The 23,869-nt window shown below is 42.3% G+C and overlaps 1 protein-coding gene and 1 long non-coding RNA gene across 15 annotated transcripts in view; one reads left to right on the plus strand and one right to left on the minus strand.

Moving 5' to 3' along the window:
* The window catches only part of Cip4 (formin-binding protein 1-like Cip4), a 74,517-nt gene extending 52,173 nt beyond the window's left edge, over positions 1 to 22,344 (plus strand). For 4 of the 8 annotated variants that reach the window (XM_022789104.2, XM_086974385.1, XM_086974430.1 and 1 more), the window contains exons 2-7: positions 12,506 to 13,093; positions 13,849 to 14,247; positions 16,878 to 17,125; positions 17,280 to 17,434; positions 18,912 to 19,112; positions 19,477 to 22,344. In XM_022789104.2, coding sequence (XP_022644839.1) covers positions 12,506 to 13,093; positions 13,849 to 14,247; positions 16,878 to 17,125; positions 17,280 to 17,434; positions 18,912 to 19,112; positions 19,477 to 19,637 — 1,752 coding nt within the window. In that variant the 3' untranslated portion in view covers positions 19,638 to 22,344. Of the gene's footprint in view, positions 1 to 11,275; positions 11,544 to 12,505; positions 13,094 to 13,848; positions 14,248 to 16,877; positions 17,126 to 17,279; positions 17,435 to 18,911; positions 19,113 to 19,476 lie in introns of those variants that run through there. The other 4 variants (XM_022789103.2, XM_022789101.2, XM_022789100.2 and 1 more) reach the window with 4 other exon arrangements.
* LOC111243476 (uncharacterized) overlaps positions 22,302 to 23,869 on the minus strand; it is a 32,991-nt gene continuing 31,423 nt past the window's right edge. For all 7 annotated transcript variants that reach the window (XR_015317190.1, XR_002670490.2, XR_015317217.1 and 4 more), the window contains one exon: positions 22,302 to 23,777. This is a non-coding gene — a long non-coding RNA (uncharacterized LOC111243476). The remainder of the gene's footprint in view (positions 23,778 to 23,869) is intronic.

Here is a 23,869-nt window from a genome sequence, read left to right on the forward strand (position 1 = left end):
TCATGCTATAAATGTGTGGACAAATCACACGGACCAAAACCACTGAATGTGGGGCTTTAATGCCGATCAAGCAACGGTTTTCTCGGGTCCCATACTTGAATTAGCTGTAAGACCGTATGAATAGTGGACTGATCGTATTCTATTGCCGTTTGGACCTGACAACTCTCGATTACTTGTTGCTCGGTCGTAGAAAGGTACCACATTGTTTGATTCGCCTGACCTGTAGAGTTTGCAGCAATGATGACTGATACTTAAGCGTATTACATACCGTCACCTTTACTAATTGTTTGTGTGATTTGCGTCTCTGTGCTAACCAGGTACTCTGATGAGTCTCCTTTAACAATATGGCACAAACCTATCCTGTTTATATTGTACGCATCAGGTTTTCGCATTGACAATTGACGAACGCTGATATATATATACGATTTTGGCCGTTTTCATAACGCCTACGTATGAAAAATCATCAGTGTTAACGATTATAAATAACATTAATGGCATACAGGCAGCAAAGATATGGTATAACAGTGGTGAATAGTTTGACCTGACACAATGAACTCGAGCACCCTGTTGGACGTCCAGCGCTGTTTAAATATTTCCGAGCAATGCCTGAGTCCGGACCATGGTCTAGCAACGAGTGCATTATGAATACGGGAAACGGCTGAGATCGCCCAACGGAAACTGACACGGGAACTCGAGGCAGACTCTGCTATACAAAGCCGTAAATAACTTGATATAAAATAATAATAAATTATCAATTGAAGAGTGTCCAACACAGAATCACTTCATCAGGGTATCCAACGGGAAAAAATGTTAAAAAAAATACGTATTTTATTTTTATATACATATATATATATATATATGAATATCACCTCTATAATTGTTTCAGGTACCCCCTGAAATGACCGCTTCCTGTAAAAAAACATGCGGCTTTTCATCGTGAACTAGCATTGTCTAAACGTTACAAACAGACTTGATTAGAGACCTTTTTGCTGGAACTGTCTCGCCTATAAAACTTGTGACACTTATAAAATATGACGGTCGTGTTCGTCATACGAAATTTACGTTCGATTTTGCCTTGATTATTGTTACTTCTTATCCCGTCCGAATCATATCAGGATCGCCGCTGCTCCTGTTGCCCTTATGCTGCTATATAGCAGTCATTTACAGGCATAGCCGCCTTATAGGTATAATAATAATAAGGTAACACGAATTGTAATTCAGTATGTAAAGTACAGGCTGTGCGCACGACACGCTTCGTACCATTTACAAAGCTGCTGTCGTTGCCGTTGTTGTTATCGTCACGATAGCTATATACCTACCGAAAACGAGGAAAACAAATTCCCCTTTCATGCCTACAACATAAGGCGAAACGTGACAATGATGGTGATAAGCCTAATAATAGTAACAATCGGGATAATAGCAATATCTTAATTGCTCTGTTTTTAACAGTGGTATGACAGTGGCAGCAGCGCTAATGGGATAGTGCGGAATCAGGCCCGATCAGAGTTTCAGTTCCGGCTGTGGTTCTAACGGTCTTTGCTAGAGTCCAGTGTATCTACGTTGTAGTATCACCTACGTTCTGACATTCACCGAACAATGCCTTTACGCCGATTACTGACGACTGCGTGATCGGACCCCAATCTGATTGAGGAACACTAAATTACAAACGACAACGGAAAAATAACAATCCAAAGAAAAGATACGGCACGAAACTATAATACATCGAGAAACGACAGACTAGAAGACGAAAGTAGCCACGAATATTGAGATTGGGTAATTTTAGTTGTTTGGTTATTTTCCATTGATGCAGGAAGGTACATTCGTTTCCTAGTGCTACTATCATCGATGGGCCGTCAATGGCTGTTGATGAATAAATGGGTTTAATCCAATGAACGAACGAATGATGAGGACCCTATGTTACGGCGCCTTGGCGTTTCCTTTCGAAGATATTTTGATTGATCGGTTTTAATACAATTTAGCGAACTACGTTTTTCTAGTACTTGTGGAATAATTTGATTGTTCGTGATATGGCATTCCTGTTGCTTGACGCCACTGCCGCTAGCCATGTTTTCGTGTCCGGACGCCGGGTGACCAATATTTAAAGTTGCCATATTACTTCTTCTACCATCCTTGGCTATACTACCGTATTTGTATAATACTATTATGGTTGTATATAAACAAAGCTGTTCAATAATACGGTTCTTTCTTTTGCTTGTTGGGTGTTTTTAAGGCCCACTCTTCGAGAGTAAAAATGCATAATTAGTTTCTCAGGCAACTGGGATATCCTATATGCAGTTGACGATAGGCAAAATCATAGCATGTGAGGAAGCGTAACGAATGAGTGCGGTATTGACAACTTTTATCGCCTATTGGGTGACAGCTTAGGAATAGGATCGCCCTAACCTGATTCTCTTCACACGTTTCCCTGGCAGGATAGCAACGCGAACGTCTCAATTTGTTCGTCTAGTTAAGCCCAAATAGATTGGTCCTCTATTTTTTTTTTTTTCGGAGAATACGATCGTAGACCTTTTGCACGATTTACGTTACCGAAACAGCGTGCCCCATAACAAAGACGATCGATATAGGAGTGTCGTAATGATTTTGAGAGGAATTATAGGCCTAAAATAGTTACAGATAGGGCTCTCATTTCCAAAAACAGTTTTTAGTGTGGCTTTAATATATCCGTAACATGCGAGCTACGTATATGCAGATGTATCAGTGTCTGTTAGTTCAAATTTGACTTGTCGTATTAAGTAGGTAGATATATGCGTAACCAATGCGCTGCCTAGCGAAGCTAACACCCGTTTCTATTTAATAGGAACATTTAATATTTCCAAACCAAAGAGACCTTTCCCTCGGAGCTTTCCTTTTTCTACGACTAATCGGTTGCTGCCTGTCGAATCTGATTTTTTTCTGCCAATATTGACTCAGTTGACTGATCGTTTTGATTCTACGCTGTAAAACAATTGCATTATTAGCGACTGCTGCGTTGCATTACGATACGTTACTGCTCCAATCAAAAACAGAGCCCCATCCAGCGGTCAACTGTTCACCTCAGCCAACACGACGAGCGCATTAACACAGACTAGACGTGAGTCCTGGCATAGCTCGGCAAGTAATGTCCGCCTCAACAACCTCCGCAGACCATGTAATCGAGATATTTTAGTGGACGTTTGTGTTCGTTCGTGGGTGTATGTACGCATGCATGCATGCATGCATGTATATGCGTGTGATTAGAAGCGTCTACATCTTTGTGCATACACGACGCTCGCATTGTCTTTTGCTATCTACTATACCACTGCTACCAGCTAGATTTTCCTATCATTAGTCGAATGGGGGTAGGTCGGACGAGCTAAGCCAAATATGCAGGCAGAATGAACGCTATTTGTCTCCCATTGTAGCAGCAGCAGCAGCAGCAGCAGCAGCAACATGCCTGGCTACCGACTGGACTCGCTGATATTCGTCGGTAACAACACTGTTTTTCCTGCAGCTATTGACGTTTTCATCTTCTCCAGCCATCCGCCTTCTTTTGTTGACAGCCGTGGTTTCTTTTATCGCCATTGCTGTCCTCGACTGCAATTGTCTGCTTGCGAGAAATCAATCACGTCTACGCTTCAAGTGATAAGCAGCGTATTTTTTGATCTCCATCGGATTTTTTCCGCTTTACAAGTTCACGTTGTACCTTCTTGTCTCACTTTCTGTTTCCGCCATTCTCCTCTCCCTGTACCCCTCTCACTCCAATTGTACGACTCTCCCTGTCTTTTGTCGCAATCACTTTGATATCTGTACATTCTCGCGATCACGCCGGCCGGCCGGCCAGCGTTTCTTTTTCCGTTTTCTTGTATCGGCTCTGGAATGAGTAGCTGATGATTCCGGAAGTAACTGATTGAAGATATGAATCTGCTGTAGTTAACAACGATCAAATGAATAAACGAATCAACCAATAAATGAAGCCGGTCACAAAACGATCACAGAAAGCAAAAAGACGCCGACGTAATTACGTACTACTAGGGGGGGGGGGGGGGGGCTCGTAATAGCGGGTCATGAACCAAATACGTTTAATGGTGGCGATTGTCATCAAGAGGATTTGAAGCGATACAGCGGGTAGTACATGCTCACACCATCCTTCTTTGAAAAAAAGAATAAAATGCAGGGGTGCTCATCTTTTCCCTATCATCACTGAAAAAAACATCGGTACCTTTGCTAATGCAGGAGAAAAATGCGGGCGGACCATGATTCTGATAGGTGAGCGATGCCTCTTACAGGACGAAATGCAGTGTTTAGTAATGGCTGGTGCTCCTGTTTTGTGTCTACCAATTGACTATTATGTCCCTTGTTCGTACTATACATATAATTTATCTTCTAGCTTTTCAATTGATATCGATAATTAAAATTATTAGCGTCGAAATAACGATTACTATTATATTAGTGGCCACTATTGCCGAGACGTACGTGAAAATGGCGTCGCCAGTGTCATAGAAAACTAAGTGTGTTTTTGAATTGCGCGCTGCTCGTCCTCAGACGCTATCACCGCATAATACTGTAACTTGCAATTGACCGTCATTTTCGTTGTCGTCCTTCTACTGAAAGGGATCAAAGAAGAGGAACTGGAATTGACTCCTTCGATTTCTTTCGTTTTGCCGCTAAAAGTGTTCCACTAAATTTTGGGACGCCGTGAATTAGCTTCGGCGGCAAATGCAGTCGCAGATGGCGTCGGAAATAAAGTGAAATTTGTTTGCATTACAGCCGTTGATAGAAGAGCTGATTTTCCTTCTAGAATAACGAAATATGAGCTTCAGTGCAAGAAATGCTTGAGGTACTGATAACCGTTGTGGAACGGAGACGGTGACAGCTTTGATAACAACGACGATGTTGTTGCAGCTCGCGTTGAATTAAATGAGTAAGACGTTTCGTCAGGTGTGACTTGTCCACTCGCTCGGGCACTTCCATCAGTTATAATAACAGTCAAAATAGTAGAGGTACTAAACAGTACTATTAAGTTTTACGATTTTGTTAGCTCCTGTTTTTCCCTGATTCAAGTAAGCCGTACGGACATGCGAGAGTTTGGTAGCAATGGCTACGAAAATTGGGTTTTGTTAGCTGACAAATGGCGCGCCGCGTCCTGAAGCACAGCGAGCGAAGACGATGCAGGGGAACGCACGCGAAACCTTTGTCTGCTGTGGAACAAGACATAGCACTAACGTATCTTCAGTAACGACTTCGGTAGCTCTACTTAGCAATTTGTTGTCCACCATCAGCTTCAATGAGGGCTGCCGCTAGTGCGTTCTAAAGCTGAACAACGACCCGACGTCTGGCATGGTCCCGTGCATGCACTGCACCCGTTCGCAGTGCCGCTGGCGGTAACACTCACGAACGTCGCCTGCGTATATCCAACGGTGTCAAAAAGCAAAAGATACCGAAAAAAAAGCTGAAAGGAAAGAGCTCACTGCTAGGCAACGACTTGCGGCGTACTTTCATTAGATACCGCGTTGCTTTTCCGAGCCTTAACGGCCGTAGGATCACTGGTCAATTCATTATTACAGCTACTAATTTAATAGGACGTAATATTGCGATGTCACAGAACGGCCATACCTAGTAGACAATGGTAGCTAGGACGAATCGTAAGGTAAAAGCCGAAATGGTTATTTGGTTTCTACTGACGGAGGTTTGTAGACGTTCAGTGCATGTAGCTCTTTCCTTGCTGCTGCCTGGACTCGAATGGCTGCTTATATTGCTATCTGCGAGTTCCTTCTGACGAATCTATGGTTAAAAATATTCGGCATCGATTAACTTCGCCAGCATAACCACCAAGAACGTACCAAATTATATAGATTTAATTAACAATTGCTAATAGCAAATAATAATTGTACAATAGTAACGACATGTGTCAAAGGGTTTTTGCATGGGCAACCTAGACACAGATATTGTCTGTTGAGTTTATCAGTTTAACAGGTATGTGGAACTCATTCAGTTCTAGTATTTGCTTACTCAGGCCCCATGCTCTTAATACCGCATTTGCGACAGCTTCGTCTTCTTTTACCAGACTCGCACGAGGTGGCGTGTTGATTATGAATGAGGACTAACCATTTTTTGCTTACTCAGTTAGGTCAAATCTTAGAGCGTTGAGGTTGGCTGGTCGAATTTTTCGAGTACATATGTACGAATATTACTTATATATTACAAATACAATATATATATTACAAAAATACTTTTGCCCCACAAAGGCATACAGGCAAAAAAATTTAAGCGTGAAATTCGGAGAACGTTAAGCCTACAACTGTAAAGAAACTGGCTTACTATTGAAGCAGCATCCATAGCAACGGAAAAGCTACTTTCGGTTCTATCGGAACGTGCACATTTTCCCATTTCTATATTTAAATCTTTCCCCACTATAACTGTGTCCTTAATTAAATCCATGTTCGTACCATCGTGAAGTTCGTAGTCGTAACCACAACGCTAACTTCAAATTCTTTAATCTGAGCGGGGCTAAGGCACCGGCGATGGTTATAGTAGCAAAGCGATTTCCGTTATGTCCGTGTTACGTAGTCAATCCTCACAATTGCTGCTCTTCAATTCAACGAAGAACGAAGTGTCAGTCTGTCACTACTGAAAAAAAAACGACTTTTCGACACTTTTCTGTCATTAGCATTAGTGAAGTGCTGCAGACTTTTCAAGTTCGTGCTGTAAATCTTTGGCGGCTAAGTTGTCTTCATCGCTTATTAGTTTCTGCGTCGACTGATTTGACAACACGTTCATAAATTCGTGAGAGTTACGTTTGTTTATTGAAGCTATGATAACACGTCGAATGGCTGCTTCGGCGATAAAGGTGCGGCCAAAGTCTTTCCTTTTTTTCCCAAGCCAGGCCAGTCGAATATAACGTAGTGGAGTACTTTCAGAAATAGCGGATAGTTATAATAGCAATAGTATTGTCTGAACGAGGAGCATAGTTCAAATTGTTGAAACCGGCCTACTCTTTCTTCTAGTTCAGGACGGGTTCGACCTGAAAAACATATTACTGTGACGTAGATAGAGCTGCGACCTTATTTTCTGTTTGATCGAATAATCACAATAATAGTAAAACGTTTGAGAAACGCCCACTGCCGTTGCATGCACTTCATCACATCATAAAATCGACGAAATTACGTATTAACCAGCGGAAAATTTAGAAAAGAAAACTTTCTTCTTTGTGTCTTCCGTTTCATATCGTTAGCGCCCGAAACGCTTACTATATAACATGATTTTTTGCCTCTTTCTAGTAGTATCAACAGTATTCTTCTATATGAACGCTACAAAATATTAATAATATGGCCCTTTCAACAACGCATATAAAGCCAATAATGGAAAAAGCCATATTTCCAACTGCTCATTTATTAATTTAGTCAGCAACTATATAAGAGTCGTAGATAAATATAAATATTGATTTTTAGTACTATTAGCGTATAGAAACTATGCATAAATTCAATTGCCCCAGGGTATTCTTCCTAGTTGATCTAGCAGTCGTCATGCCGGATCAGTTATTTTATCAAGTGCACTAGTACGGCGTTTTGGTTAGTTAATCGCTAAACATGGCCAACCTTCATAATCGAAACAATAAACTACGAGAGAAATAAGGCCTCTGTGCGCCGGCACGACGGATGGCATCGCCTTTAAACAATAACGCATTTGACGATTATGTCTGAATCGAACGTAAGGTCGTAGCGTATCCGTTCAGTGGATCGATAATCCACTTCGTATTTGGCCGCCAAAAACGCTGTTCCTCGTTGTTCTTGTTGTCCGTGACAGTTTGGTCTTTAAGGACATCCATGACCCGATCAAGAACAACCGTGACCCACAAATGGGTAGAGAAGCAACGTCAGGCCATTTGCCTGAATGGTGACCGTTCGGGGCTCTCATTTTTCGAAATCAATTGCTATGGAACATGTCTCCTGTCATTGACAAGCGCCATATATCTGCATAGTTTTTCTAATGCATACCACTTCAGACATTATAATGGGCTATCTGACCGAAAAAGTATCTAATAAAATACATTACATGTACGTACGCGTTCGAACAGAGTTGCAACCAGCTTGAAGTTTCAGTCGTCTGAATTTCGCAGGGGCTCTGACATTTTGTGTGACAGATGAATTGATCACACCAAAATCGGCCCAATATCACGATACGACTATATCTATAGGCTATTGACGTCACGGCTATCATTTCCGTTCATTTTGCAAATGGAATAAAGACATTTGTAATTGCCGTCTTGACCATAATCAAATTGCTGACTACTATAGTAGCAGCAGTAGTACTAATTCTGGTCGCTGATGGGCGTGACCAGATTGCACAATCCTAAAACGCAAGGGTTTCTTCCAAATTGTACGGTGTCAGCGGCTGTTTGATTCCTTTGAAACGATTGTTTCAAATGTTCAAAGGGTCTTGCCGATTCCCGAGGTGTCGAACATCCTGAGTCATCGTGATACCAGTTACCTGACACTAGACCTAAGACGTTGTAAGAGCAGGTCATCAAAACGGAACAGTGTTTTTTTCCACGCTAACTAAACTATGCCTGATAGATCGTGGCTGTTCACGGTAAAAATCGACCGAGAAATCACCAATGCAACGATGATGACTGGCATTGGCGTCGTTTTTCTCGAAGTTGTTGTTGTTGATTAGTGTTCTTTGCCCTGTTTTGAGTTACCGAGAGTTTTGAGACGTCTCATCGACTTAGGTCTCGCCGACGTACGTTAACGAACTGGATAAGCCGATTGTTTTTTTTTTTTTCGTATATAGTACTCGCTGTAATTCTGTACGGTTTATACATATAGGCAATACTGTGGGGATTAGGTTCAGCTCAATGGCTCGAAGTAGAATGTGCACTTTTCTATACTTAAGCATCCACAGCATAACCGCCGAAACAAGCATAGGCGGTAGAACCGTTGAGATCTAGCGAGCAGCTTCGCAAGAAGTGGATCGACAGAAGTTCTCCGCCTACTCCTAAAAGAGTATAACGTAATCGCATCCTACGACGATATGCCGTCATCAACATAAGCTTGCCGTGCAGACGTCCCACTCTACTTCTCTCATGCACTACACCTGTGCATGAAATCTGGCTCTGAAGAGTAAATTCGAGCAAAGATGCATTTGTAATGCAAATATTTTCTTCGTGCAACAAGAATACAGTACAACTAGACTATATATGGATGAGCGTAAACAGACACACATAAATCGGCCAGGATATGCACGCATGTAAGTGTACGTCAGAAATGGGCATGCACACAAGCCTCACCTTGTAACTCGCAGTAAGTAGCCGGCAACGTAGATCTTTACTGTGTTCTACGTCGTGCCCTAGTCATACACCGCAGGATTGTCGAAGAGAATAAACGCCGCGTGCTTCACGTTAGAATGTTACCCGACATAGGTAGAGGAAGGGTATTCGAGGGGTGTGAAACATAGTTATAGGCTTCAATTGACTGGGTGAGCACATACGTCAAATAGTTATTATTACTAGTGATAGAGTGGTACTGCTAATCCCCTGACGCTTCAATACGCTACGACGTCTATATCGGATCACTGTTTTACGTTATCTGAATCCACTGACAAAAATAAACGGAAAAACGAGGCCAGTTGTAGGCGTTGATTCAATGGTTGATCAGTATCCGATAGAGAAGAAGAAGCAACGAACTTGTTGTGGGTGGTCATTTAGTACAATGCGGATAAATCAGTATAAAAAAAAAGTGTGATTTTAGTTGGCAGTATCGATCGTACGGATGGAACGCGCTTGTACAGATGGTTTGTTCAGGGATGTATTCTCGTTGAGTTATTATAAACCACCAGTGAGATATGATTATGTATTATTTTAGATCCATTGTATATTCTATGAAAGATGATTGCTTTTCATTTGACGCGCTATTGAGTAAAACCGATTGCCCCAACGATCTATTCTAGAGCACATCATCCCAGATTCCGATGGGCAATTCTTAGGAAATTGTTTGCAAGTATCTTTTGAAGCTTTGTCATCCTACGTTGAAAAGTTCGTTCGATACCCATTTCATGAAAACGGGGATGGACAAATTTGGATTTTTCGGGCGGATATCACATTGGCTGAAGGTGAATCATGGTGTCGTGCGGCGGCTGGTCGCGTTGCCAAATAATCGCTATGCCTGTGCAATACATGTGTATGGCATAGATATAATACGTGGGTCTAAAAATATATACATTGTATTGTCTATTGAAACGACAACAACAACCAGATGACGGGAGAGGGGTAATAGCATTGGGCGCATTGTTTTAGCTATACTTTGGTGCACTGGCTCTTGCCGTAAAAAAAACACAGCAGCGTCAAACAAATCGAATGGACCATTTTAGCGCAGCAGGCCACCAAAGTGGAACTGTCGCTCAGCATCAGGCCAAAAACCATGTAGACGGTACTAGTTATGTTAACACTCGATGCGACGTATGTGGACGTAACGGCGTGAACAGTTGTACATGTGGATCGGGTTCCCTGTACGGTGGTCTAGTAGCGGCCTATTGTCGATGGGCAAATAATGTGTGGCGCGGGACGGAGGGTAAAAAGTTAGTAGAACAATAGAATAGAGCTAGAGTGGCGCGAGCGAATGGAGGGATTCAACGCTTATCTTTGGATAGCGATTTTGTTGCCAGTTGCTAGCCAAATCACCGTGTATGCTAGTTTCATTGCGAGTATTTCTTCAGCATTGTCGCTGTTAGCTGTCTTGCCAAACTTTTATATGAGAAATACCCCATCCTGCGTGTGGTCTGTTCATGTAGATCGTTGAGTGTTGCAAAGCTTATTTGATAGCAGCTTGAGTGAGGCTAACATTCTTTTATTTTAAATCGATGATGATGTGAGACGAATTTCTACACGTTTAACCTTCTACCTTAACAGGCATATACGTATACCTATGGTCATCGCAGTAGCGCCTAATTTCCATGACCACTTACCCAACGAAGCAAATCTTCCGTACGAGGGAGCCGTTATCAAACTCTTTGCATTATTCCTAACCATACGTACATGTGTGTCGAACGAGGCAGAATGCAACAGTCTTTAAAAATAGTTAACGAATGCTATATCTATCAAGAGTTTGCTATTTACTAGAACTGTTTAAGAGTTTCTTTTTTGGTTATCTATGTGTTCGCTAAGCGAGAGACCCTTTCCTCACTTCTGCTCTATCTGCGCTTCCTGCTATTGGTGTTAATGTTGTGACTTGGTCTTTTAGCACTTACGTTCAACGAAACTCCGTTAGGTCGATGAGCCGCTGCGGCGGCCGCCACAATCTCATATGTCGGTCAGCGACACTTTTTATCATTAACAAATCGTAGACGTCGAGGCCTGCAACGTAACCTCTAGACGGAGCCACCGTCGGTTTCAAATGGTGGGAAAAAGGCGCGTAACGCTAGTGGTTTGGCAAAGCTGCTGGAAGCTAAGCAATTAAAGGCGCTATAGAAAAAAAACTGAAGAATGGTCCGAGATGCCATCTAGCGTAGTTCGCTATTTGAATTGTGTAACGATAATACCTGACGAAGAAAGTGCTGCCGTCTTGTGGCCTGTAAGTGTTTGCGTTGTGGATATCACCCTGTTTCTTATCTATTATTATTAGGAATTAGCCATTATTTTTACCGAATTTTTCTATCGTCTTTTAAACATGACACAGCATGGATAGAGCTAAGCTAGTGTCTAAAAGTACTGATTTGGTGTACGCGATGATAAACAAGAAAGCTTATTTAAAGTCATTTGGTAATAAATAATAGGCCTAATATTGGCCTGTCATTGTTTGTGCCATGTTCCTAAACGGACGGAAGTTCATAATCGATCATACGATTAGCATTTAGAAATTCGCCTATCTGGAACACTGGGTCAGGTGCAATCTAGCCGTTGAGGGCGATTAAGCTGAGGCCGTACCAACCTAACCATAGCGACCGGAACTGCTTGATCGAATCGGAATTTTTTTCGTCTTTTGATCTACAATAGGATGTAACTCCACACAGTGATGCATCGTGACGCTTCACCCATGCCGTGTCATGCTTAGTCAATAGCTCGCAACTTTTCCATGTGTGCGCGCTATAATCCACAAAAGTGGGCATAATACACTGTAAGGGTTTCGTCCTAATCTAATTTCATTGTGGCAGCGTCGGCATCGTCATCCTTGTCGGTGTTGTCTGTAAAGTAGGTCGCAAATATCGCAGAAATGGTGTGCGAGAGTGAGGAGGACTAAGTAACAAAGATTATCATCTTTGTTTAATTGAATGCATTGCTTTCTTCACATTATGTTGTATATGAAGTGCTTAGCTGCCGGCCGTACACTAATATGGACTGCGTGGGAGTTGTTGGGAGCCGTCCCGATTGTTCATTGGGTGGACCGCGGCCAAACAGGACTGATTAGTCGAAGTCGCAGTATGCTAGCGTCACTCATGCAGCAATGTACGTTGATCGTACATTATCTGGACTCACTGTAATCAGTCAGCAACTACTAAAATCACTGTTCCTTCTTTTGGCGCCTCGATATTTCAGGATCAATATGAGAAAATCTCAGGACACACCCTTAATGGCGTGCAGTTTCTGGAGAACTTCCTCGCGTTTATCAAGGAGCGTTCTGCCATAGAGAACGAGTACGCCGACAAGTTACGCAAGATGGCGCGGAAGTATCAGCCGAAAAAGGCTCGACAGGGGCTGGTGGAGGAAGATGACACTAATTTCACTACGCACCTGGCTTTCAATGCGATGCTCAATGAAATAGCAGATCTGGCAGGCCAGCATGAGGTCATCTCCGAAGTACTGGTTCAGAACATAGCCAAGGAGATTGCTAGCCTCGTCCGCGAGCTTAAAGACGAAAGGAAGCGCCTACTGGCCGAGGGGAGCAAGTTGCAGCAGAATCTGCAAAGTTGTGTCCAACAGATGGAGAAGTGTCAACGTTCCTATATTAAAGCACATCGCGATGCTGAGAAGATGCAGGAGAAGTATGAACGGGCCGAAAATGATATGCATCTCTCTCGAGCCGAGATCAATGTCGCTAGGCTGTCTTCAATATCTAAAAACCAGTTCTGTGAGGAATCCAAGGCGGAGTACGCTTCACAGCTTCAAAAAACCAACGAACTCCAGGTAAGTCGAAGGGTTTTGTGAAACATAATTTCTTGCCTCAACCTGAGCGCGACCTGTGCAAGCTTCTTGACTGGCTTAACAAGGCTGGTCAGGAGTGACATGGAGTTGGTACCGTATCGAACCTTCACTTTCTTATGGGATTGGTTCGTTATCTTATCTCCTTAGTTATGTTGTATTATTCGGATAATTGTGACTGATAATGATGATAGTCATGATAATATTAATCGAGTCTTTTGAAAGGCACAAAAAATTATAAAAGGCAGTCATAATTAAGTTCATTGACCGTTCTGTAAATTTGCTCTCGGTCCGCGCCAGTCGGTTCGCGCAGTTAACCAATAATGGTAAATAGCGTTAGGTACGACAAATAGCAAAAACGAAACAAGCACTTCGAACGTTGCTCTTTCGAAAAACAAATATGTAAGCTATACAAATAACTGTGCCCGTATTGTATAACTCCGACCGTTGACCAAGGCGATATCTTCAATATAATCATTTTCAGCTATTTGCGCTTAGCGAATATCTACTAGATTGAAGTACGTATTTGAGCCGTATAACCACGTAGATTCGGACGATATGCCTTTGCTGTTCAATCATTTATATATTATTAATATATATATATATAATATATTTGAATAGTATAGAGCGTATGCTTCAGGTACAGGTTAACAAAGATGTGTACAAAGGTGAAATGCAATACTCGTCTCAACGTTTCTATCACAACCTCATTTCAAGTTTGCTGGCTTGTTTCGTTGCAGCGAATGCACTTCAACGAATACATGCCCCGTGTTTTCAGCGATCTTCAACAGATGGACGAGCGACGAATCACGTGCATTCAAAATTTCATGAAGGAAGTAGCACAAGCCCAGCTCAAGGTGAATCCCATCGTACTGAAATGTCTCAATGAGATTATAGCCGCTGCCGACAAAATAGATCCAGTCAAAGATTCCGAAATGGTCGTTGACAAGTATAAAAGTGGTTTCTTCCCTCCGGACGATTTCCCATTTGAGACTCTGAGCGAAGAAAAGACGAACGGTGCGAGTCTTAACTACAGCAGCGGCGGTCCTCACCACAAAAAAGAGACGCAACGTGGAACGATCTCTTCAAAAATAAAAAAAAGGACGCTTCTTTCTACAATATTCGGCCCGTCGAATAAGGTACACTCAGAATATAACGAGTACAACAGCGTTAACTCACAAACTATTGGTTGCTCACGATAGAGTTTATAGCTCCGATATCGAACCCAACAAAATTAAATCGATGATTATTTTAGTCCTAAAATTCGACAAGTTTAGAACGTTTAGTTGTTGTACCTACTTCATTACCGCTTGTTGTCATATGGCACCTGCAATATAGCCCAGATCTAGCAGAGCAGTTTCTAGGTGTTTTTTGATGATGTTGAAACTTTTTAGAGTAGAGACAATTCTACATTGATGACTCTATCAAAACAAATACATATTTGTATTAAACTTTAGGAAAGATAACAGTTACTTGAGGATGTAACAATAAAGCTGCTTCAAGTACGCTGTCAGTCTGTGCCATTGTTATTATCGCATTATATGAGTTGGACGCGCTAACGAAGTTCCTTGCTCTTATGTCTCTGCAATCAAACAAATCGTCATCATCACGGATGACTACTGACGCGTCATTGGCTGTAAGTATCCCGGCTGCCTTGTGAACATTCAGCCCCTGAGCCCGTCCTAGGTGTGAGGTCGAATCAGTTACTTCAGTGTAGTGCATTTTCTCCGCTGTCCTGTGTGGTAAAATAATATACATTAATAGTTACCATAGTTCTAGCTAGACGGTGTGGAGTGAAAGTAGTTGTGCGAGCGGAACATGAGCGATTGTTTAAACAACCCATAGTCACATTGCTTGAATGATCAGCGCATGTTTTGGTCCAGATGGTTTGGCAACCCCGACACGTTGGCTACCCGGGCGTCTTTACTTCTTAATGCAAATCTATTATATATATATATATATAGCGTATACGCGTGTCCGAGCATTACACGTGCATTGTATCCTCCATAATTTTTACACCAGTCTCATTTCCCACCTCATGTATTCCCCTCAGTCATGCTTTCATAATGCTCAAAAATGTTCGTTACTTTTCAACTTCTAGTTGTAAATATTAGTGTCGATTGGGGCTGACGTACACAGCCAATGCGTCGACTCGAAACTGGTTATTCCGCCTTGCATTAAAGAGCTATTTACGAGAAACTGTCGTTTTCGGTCGTTACCTGGTACACACAGCGACAGCTCAAAGGGTGGCGTCTGCTAGTCGACTTCCTGGCCAACTTGATTCGCAATATTTGATCCTTTGCAAAGATCAGCGTTTTCATCCGATCGTTAGGTGAACGAAACTTTGGTGGATAGCGGTATTTGACTTGTTTCGTTGTCAACGACGATGGCCAGCGTGATTTTTTGTGCTTCGATCAGCAGCTCGCATACCGTTGATTCGTCAATAACGACGACCTAGACGATATCCCCAAAATCGTACATAGTAGTTGCGGCTTTAGTCATCGTACTATGGAATTGTGATGGTGAGCTATATGGATGGGAGTCCGGCCCCGTAGTTCCTGTCTGATCGAACGAACTTTTACGAGCAGAATTGCGGAAGATGAGGAAGACATCAGAAGAGATGTTGTTTCTGGCCGCTTGCCGTCGGTATCCGCTGCTAGATCACCTTCGATTACGATAGTCGGTGGTTACGGTGAATGCCGTCATCAGCATGTGCATCTCCGTTATGCCACGCTACGTCAGCTGGTCGGTGGCAGTTGACACCGATGTCGTTACGTCCGTTCGATGCACGATGAAGAATACAATGAAACGCGTTGATCACTTGTTTCATTGCGATCGCCGTTGTCTGTTTCGGTTACGGCAGTTAGAGCGTTTGCAAGCAAGGTAGCTTCTATCTATATTTCTTTCGCTATATTCAACTAGTAACCGATAGCTATGATGTCTGACTATCCCAATGCGTTTCAATGGTATTTGGCGGTACCGGATGCTAGAAACCAGCCTTTGAACCCTACTTAATAGGTGCAGTTCACGCGTTTTGCTGCCGGAGTGTTCTCCGCCTTTCAGCCAGCTAACTAACTGTCCATTGTTTGTCACCTCGTTAATCGTTGACTGTGGTGAAAATACTTCGATATATTGCATTTATTACCGCCATTGTGAGTTTTGGCAAATAGAAATGAGCGAAGACCTATATCCTTATGTCTATAACTGTGTCAAGCGTCGTATTAGGGTAATGCCGCTCGCAGTCGGTATGCAATAGTAGTTAGCATAGCCAGTGGAGGCCAGTATTGTCAACCGTTGTTGTTAGTTAGACAAATAGTTTCGGTCAAGTAAATGCTAGCATAGAGATGTTTACGAACGTAAATGAATGTCAGCTCGGGTAGCTTTATCGTTTACAGATAAAAAGTTACAAGTTGTGTCGTTGTTGTCCTCATCATAACGATCATACTTTGGTACATCTTAGAAGCCATATTTTAGTTAAAGCTAACTGTTTTGATCAGGAAGGAGACGGAGAAGACGAATTTTGGAAGACGAAGGCACTGGAAAAATGTAGCGATTGAAAGATGTTGTAGCATTGCAGCGCTTCATATATTCCCACTAGCAACAGTGTTCCCCATAAAGCAAGTGCCTTCAGGTCAGCGATTGTTAGCGAAAGTCATACTATTTGCGATTTCTTTCTAACGTGTTTGAGCCTAATCAATAGCATCTATCAGTATATAGCCTTACCAGCCGCTTGCGGCTGATCATTCACACTTCACCCATTGCATTGCAGAACAATCTTGAGGATGCGAAGGATGAGACTTGGTCGGACCTCCCGCCGAATCAGCGGCGCAAAAAGATCCAGAAAAGGCTCAACGATATCCGTGATGAGTTGGCGCACGAGACGAATCAGAAGGATGGCCTACGAAGAATGCGAGAGACGTACGAAGGCAACTCAGCGCTTGGAGACCCAGCATCTCTTGACGCCGAAAGCGACCGTTGTACCAAACGTATTGATAGCTTACACCAGCAGGCACAAAGGTACGTACGTATATATGTATATATATATATATTCAGTGACAACGCACAGTCTCCAGAACGACCTGAAGAGACTTTTCTTCATCATATAAGCAATATCATTGAATAATATAAAGCAAGTGACATCCTAATTATTTTGCGCGACTTCTTTGCCTAGATATCAGAGCCTTCTGAACGAGATCGAGTCCTCGACGCCGGACGCGGTTAAACGACATAGCGGTCACGCTCGCGGCAACTCGATCATCAGCGCCGAGGACACGGGCTCTCTCTCGCGCTCCAACTCCGACGAATCGAACATTCACAACAATTCAGGTACGCACCCCCATCACGTTCACCATGGACACCAGCATCCTCCTAGTGGCAAAGGCTACAAGAGTAAGCATATCGCTTCTAATAGCAGCGGCAAGAACAGTAAAAGCAGCAATGGACATCACATCCTCCAAGGTCATGGGGGCATGCTAAATAGTCATGCTACCCATGGCACTACTAATGGCCATACCTCTTCCAATAGCGGCATGATGCATAACAGATCCTCGTCCTCTTCGTCAGCGACCTCATCAAATCCTGCTACACCCAATACCCCACACGCTCCTCTGAGTCCTATCAATTCGTTGGTGTGTCCTCCGACGCACACGGTTCATTCGGTAACTACCAAAGCGTCAGCGTCTCCCGAACCGCTCCAGTGTGTTCCGCACGGAATGTCTACGACGGAGCTACATTGCGGACTGTTCAGTGCCGGAGGAATTAGCGGAGAGTGTCACCTCTCAAATGAAGGTGATACGCTATCGCCAAGCAACCTGACGGGTGCTCACAGTATTCCACCGATTGAAGAGGAAGGTAGGCTAGATCAGAAAACGTGCACGCGAACTGCTGCATCGGATCGCACGGCCGAAGAATAATCAGAGGATAAATTTAATCGAAGCACAGGCAAAATCGAATGAAAGAATCGCTCCTTCTCTAAGCAACGAAGTTGCCAATGGATTGGGTGTGACTGACGTGCTTGCAGATTGAATGCTGCGTGTGTTTAGTGCCGGTTAAGATAAATAATTATTTGGTCTAAAAGTCTAGCGAGAAGTAACTTATTAACTTGGGATGGTGTGAGTTTTATGCTACAGATACATTTGATAGTCAACGAATGAAGGCCATTATTTTTACGTCTTTTTTGTTTCGAGTAACACAGGCTCTTTGGAATGGTAAATTTAAGTGTGGCTGGTTGAGCGACATTTCATTTGCCTGTTTGTGCCACTGCGTGTGTCAGTAATGGTTTGTCTGTGATGTCGAAATTTCCTAAAGTACTTAACCCGACGAAAATTTGAACTAAATATATTTCACGATGAATAGCTGAGTGTGTCGTGAAGAAATGCAGCTCTCATGTTGCCTTTCAAGGCACAAGATTCGCTGTGGACGACAAAGCTTTGCAATTTACTAGACGCTTATTGTGACTCTGGAACTATCTATTCTTTGAAACCGTTCAACCTGTCTCTAATTCCATCAGTCACTCGAATAACGTAAACTGACCACTGATATCATTATTACATTGAAGCAACTATTTGCCCTTATCGGTTATATGTTCCGTTCTGTTTGTACATGCATGTCATAAATGTTTTCCATTTTGTTCGTTGTATTTTTTGTTTTCTATTTTCGCTTTATTTGCCTCTTCTGCCGTGACATGTATTCTGCTGTTATGCCATCTGCAATTATTGCTGTGCATCTGCCATACGTGCTACAACGCGTTGTGTGTCGTCTGCTATTGTGGGACTTTTCGGGATGACGAACGGTGTGACGACAGTGTACGCGACGATTGCAGGTGGAGGTGGAAACTACACGGGCAGTTCGAACGGCGATCACGGTGCGTTCAACTCGGAAAGTGGCGTCGGTAGCGGTTCCCTCCGGGACATCGATGATCCGGACTTTGACGCCCCCTGCAACGACGGTGAAAACGAGCCGCTTCCGCCTTTAGGCACCGCCATAGCACTTTATACGTTTCAAGGTAGGCGCACATTTTCTAGAATGTCATCGAGTCTGGTGAACGAACGTGGCATCTCGTAAACGGAATCAATTGATTCGACCGGCGTCTGACTTGTCACCTCAAGTTTGATCTATCAGTTGACCTGCTCACTCGTTGTAAACAAAAGTGTCACCAACGACATTGTCTTATCAGTATTAATCTATGTACGTACCTTGACGCCTGATAATGATTTTGTTGATATGTTGTTTCTTGTCTGTATCGTTCGACACCTCCTAGTATCAAGACTCTATTGGTTTGTGATATCCATTCATATTATTTATTCATCGTTATTAGCCTCGTTAACCTTCGACAATTCTATGTATGTATGTATCTTTGTATTTTTCAGCGGAGAACGAGGGTGCGATATCAATGAACGAGCAGGACGAAATGTACATTGTTGAACTTGATCAAGGTGACGGTTGGACGCGAGTAAGGATGCGAAACGGCAACGATGAAGGCTTCGTCCCTTCTTCGTATCTCGATATCACAATGTACAATACTTGCTAGCATGCAGGTGGCGCCAACTTTATTAGCGCAGGAGGTCTATACCTTCGAAAGAACACTAGCCTGATCACTGTTAGTACCATTGTGATTATCGTTAGTGCGGTTACCACTACAACACTATTGATTACCAGCGGCTATTGCATCATGTTGCATATTCAGCCACACTTGCCCCCTAAAACGTCATTGTGGTATTATTAAGTGGTGACGGAACATTTCGACCAGTACATAGCCTGCACATTAGTTATTACTAGTAGTCCAAGTGGTTCGCTGTGCAGACTTTCATCATCCATCATGAATAAGCAATTTGAATGAACGTACTTTGACAATTTCCGTATCTGCAAATAGAGAGGATGTTTGTGGGGATTTATAAGAATTAAGTGGACTTACATGGGCTTGGTAGGTGTGGATCAACTTCACCTACAAAATTCTGCGTTCTCAATATAACACAATCCACGATATTTATTTGTCAGTCTCGATTATGTCCTTGTCAAATGGAAGAGATTCGTGGCGACATTCCTAGAAAAATTATTTCATGGCTACTTTATATATATATATATATATGTATGTATATATATGTATGTATGTACATACATATATATATATACATACATATATATATATATATTCTCTATAAGACGTAATTGCCACTGCAAACTATGCTGTGGCGGCTGGTTTGCAATGAGTCGAGTGCGCGGGATAGACTTCATTTTGTTTTTGTGCAGTACGGCTCTCCCAGCAGCAAAATGGTAATCAATTGGTGTGTGAAGCTCTCGATGATTGTGAAAGTAGAAATCGAACACATAAGTCATCAGTTGTGCGACAAACTTACGGTTTAAAGACTTACGGAGTAGATTAGAAATGCGATTCCAGTCTATACCGTACACCATGCCATTCTCCACATATAAAGCTATGTGACATGACCATGAGGTGTAGATATACATGTCCGAAATTTCTGGAGAAGGCTTTTCCATACTGATAAGAAACAGATAGTCGATTGTGGCTATTACTTCGTGATCCCGTGAGAGGATGGCTACAAAAGATGTATATGCATATATCACGAAAAACAAAGCTGTCGTACGCATTTAAAAAGCCGAAGCAACCTTAAAACGACGTAAATGTCAGAGTAGCCATATCATAATCTTAAAATCGCCTTAAAGCCGAAACGGCGTGTGCACATGAAAGGGTGCAGTGTAGGAGGGATTTCCAGAACTTAGCTACATCTTCGAGTCAGTCACAACGTACCAGTTGATCGTTCGTTCGAGCTGTTAGAATCAAACACAGGAACAGTGCACATGTCGTCTGCAAAAGTCGTCTGCTAAATGAGCGGTTTCAATCGTAAACTTGGACTTCGATGCAGATTGACTAGCAAAAAGGAAAACCAGAGAAGAACCGTGGATATCTAGACAGAGCAAATACGCAAAAGATGCTATTTATTCGAATGTGTAATAAGGCATAAAGAAAAGCAAAGACAGGAAATAAAAATGACACAAACATACGACAAAGCTTGAATAATATCGACTGCGATCAAATTCATGGTGAGACCAGAAATATTTGGCGAAGATCAAACTATATATATATGAAAATATGTAATTCCAAGTTCAGATACATATTATGATAAAGGACTACTAAGACAAACAAAGGGGGTAGCAGACACGCACGACTCGCGCAATGCTTACATAAATATACAAATCTATACAAAAATATATAATAACAAACACAGTTGCGTAAGTAGACATACAAATATCTAATAGATATACTAAGTGCGTGAGCTGGTCGGCCAGATATAGTAATGTGTTCCTAAACCATTATTTTTTGATAAGCGACCTTCGAACCTCGCACGTCCCTCATAGCTCATCTAACTTGAGGCGATCAATAAGCTGGTGTAGATCGGCACTTGAGAACTTAAAGCAGGCGCAATCGCAATTAAGAGAGGGAGAATAGTTACACGACTGAGATAGTCAACGCCGAGAAGCACAGAAAGAAAAAGGTTATGTGGGTGTGCGGGATAGGTTTTTATTTTGGACGGGAGCAAAAATTGTCATGAAAAGAACTTCGTGACGGTCCCGAATATCAAGTCCATTATCCGAGATTGCCGAAATAAGCCGTGACTTCGTTCAACCGAAATCGTCCTCGTTTCTTTTACGTTTGCTGCACAACATTTCGTCGGTTCCCTTTCTGTAAAGTTCACTATGAACGATTGACTACTATCGCGGACGAAGGAGGAGGCAAGATAGATAAAAAAAAATAGGTGAAAACGTAAAAAATCGGTCAGGGAAATGAAGTTCAGGGAATCACCGAAAAAAAGCAAAATGAAAAAAGGTCGGTTATTGTATTATGTAGTATCTAGTTAGGCTACGCATAGAAAGCCAATAGAAAAATAAGCAGAGACGATCGGAGCGAGAATCGAATAATTACGCGAATGTAGCGATTCGCTGAAAATATTAAGTAATAACACAGGTAAGGGTAAATAGGGAATTGATGCGTTGGAGAGCACCCACTAGGTAGCTCAAACGAAACTAGTAGGTGACTATAGAACTCGTGTATATACTTCAATCTTCAAAAGCAAAATCCGAAGGGAAAGAACGGAGAAGCTAACAACAGATGAAATAGAAGAGCAAGAGGTCAACATGTGAAAAGTCGATCAGGGAAATAAAGTCAACTGAGCCAAACAGAAAGAGAAGGAATAAAGCTCGGTCACTTTATTATGTAATTCTATGCGTCGTTAATTTATGTTGCTTAGCTGTTTTTAAAGCGATATTAAATAATGGGTATTGACGTTATTGATTATAACCGTCGTTGTTATTGTTTGCATTTGACTCACTGAAATGCTTATGCAACATTTTCTAATGCTAACCCAAGTAATTTAACGATGTGCGTATTCCACAATATCGCATCCTAGGCAAGTAGTTTCACTTCCTATTGGTAAATCGACCTGGAAGCCCCCTATTACACCTCTGCGTGCCGTCAGGTCAAATAATAGTTTGAAAGTCGGCGCGTTTGGCATTTCGACCTAGAGCAGTATTAATTGCGTCATGCTAGGCTCGTGCAAAGCTAACAAGTTTGCCCCAGCTTAGTTAATGCTTCCTAGGCTCATTAACGATGGCACCATATGGACAGATTTCTCTTGTCTACAGATGTAAGCGTAGCCAAAGATTAATTGGCATACGAATGTGGACGGCTTTAGTACTAATAGTATACGGCACTTGATTTATAGAGATGAAGTAACTCTAACCGACGCGCCCTCTATCGAGGTTTTTTAATGTGGCTGTAGAATGCTCAATTTAAATACTACTTATACCTGTTTAATAAGTTTTGATATGAGAAAGGTTTGAGGCGTCAGTCGGTCACTGGTATTTTATATAGAACAAAGAAAGAAAACCTTATACACAGATCAAGTGCAAAAAAAAGAAATTGGCACACGCCAGTACAAATGAATCCGAGCTAGCTAATTCATTTGTATACAGTTCTGAGCGAGCAAACTACAAAACTCCATCTAAACCCGGTGCCCAATTAAGTGTGGCTTTTTACGGCATTATATTTCAGTTAACCTTAACAGTAAACCCATCACCGTCGGGTGTTTCTAAAGGCGCGGTAGGAATGAGGAATGTCAATGGCTTTCGTGTTAAATTTCGAATTCTGGATAGCTAAGGGCTACGACCCCATTTCCCCTTAGACTGCTTCGTACGTTTATAAAAGCTTGGAACACATTAAGAAATTGATAAGCGTATATTAAATATGGAAACAAACCTTGGAGGTAAGGGAGGAATCTAAACGTGGCATCGAGTAACGGCTTCAGGGTGGTTCATATCTCTTGTTGTATACGTACGCTGATGTTAAACCCTACGCCTTTCAGCCCCTGAAAGCTAACTGTGGCACTTGGGGGTTGAGCATTGGAAAAGTTTAAGATCTTTCGAAACAGAATAATGGCTACCATTCACAAACTGCGCGCCATTTTAAAAGTGCTTATATCGTTGTTTGGGCCGTAACCACCTCTTTATATTTCGAATTTTACGTCCATCATCGCCGTTAGTTGTTCCATCAGCACGAACCGAACCCTGTGCCTATGCCCAGATACGAATCTTGACCATAACGTGTCCGGGTCATAACCACCTATAAGCATACACACACAGTCGAGCGCAGTCCCTAAAAAAAAAAAAATAAATTTCAGACTCACGACGATTTGGCACCTCAAAGCGTTACCTGCTTGCTAAACTGAGCAAATCATTCGAATTTCT

Source organism: Varroa destructor, unplaced genomic scaffold (genome assembly GCF_002443255.2).
Source record: "Varroa destructor unplaced genomic scaffold, Vdes_3.0 BEIS01000001.1, whole genome shotgun sequence".
Lineage (NCBI taxonomy): Eukaryota > Metazoa > Arthropoda > Arachnida > Mesostigmata > Varroidae > Varroa > Varroa destructor.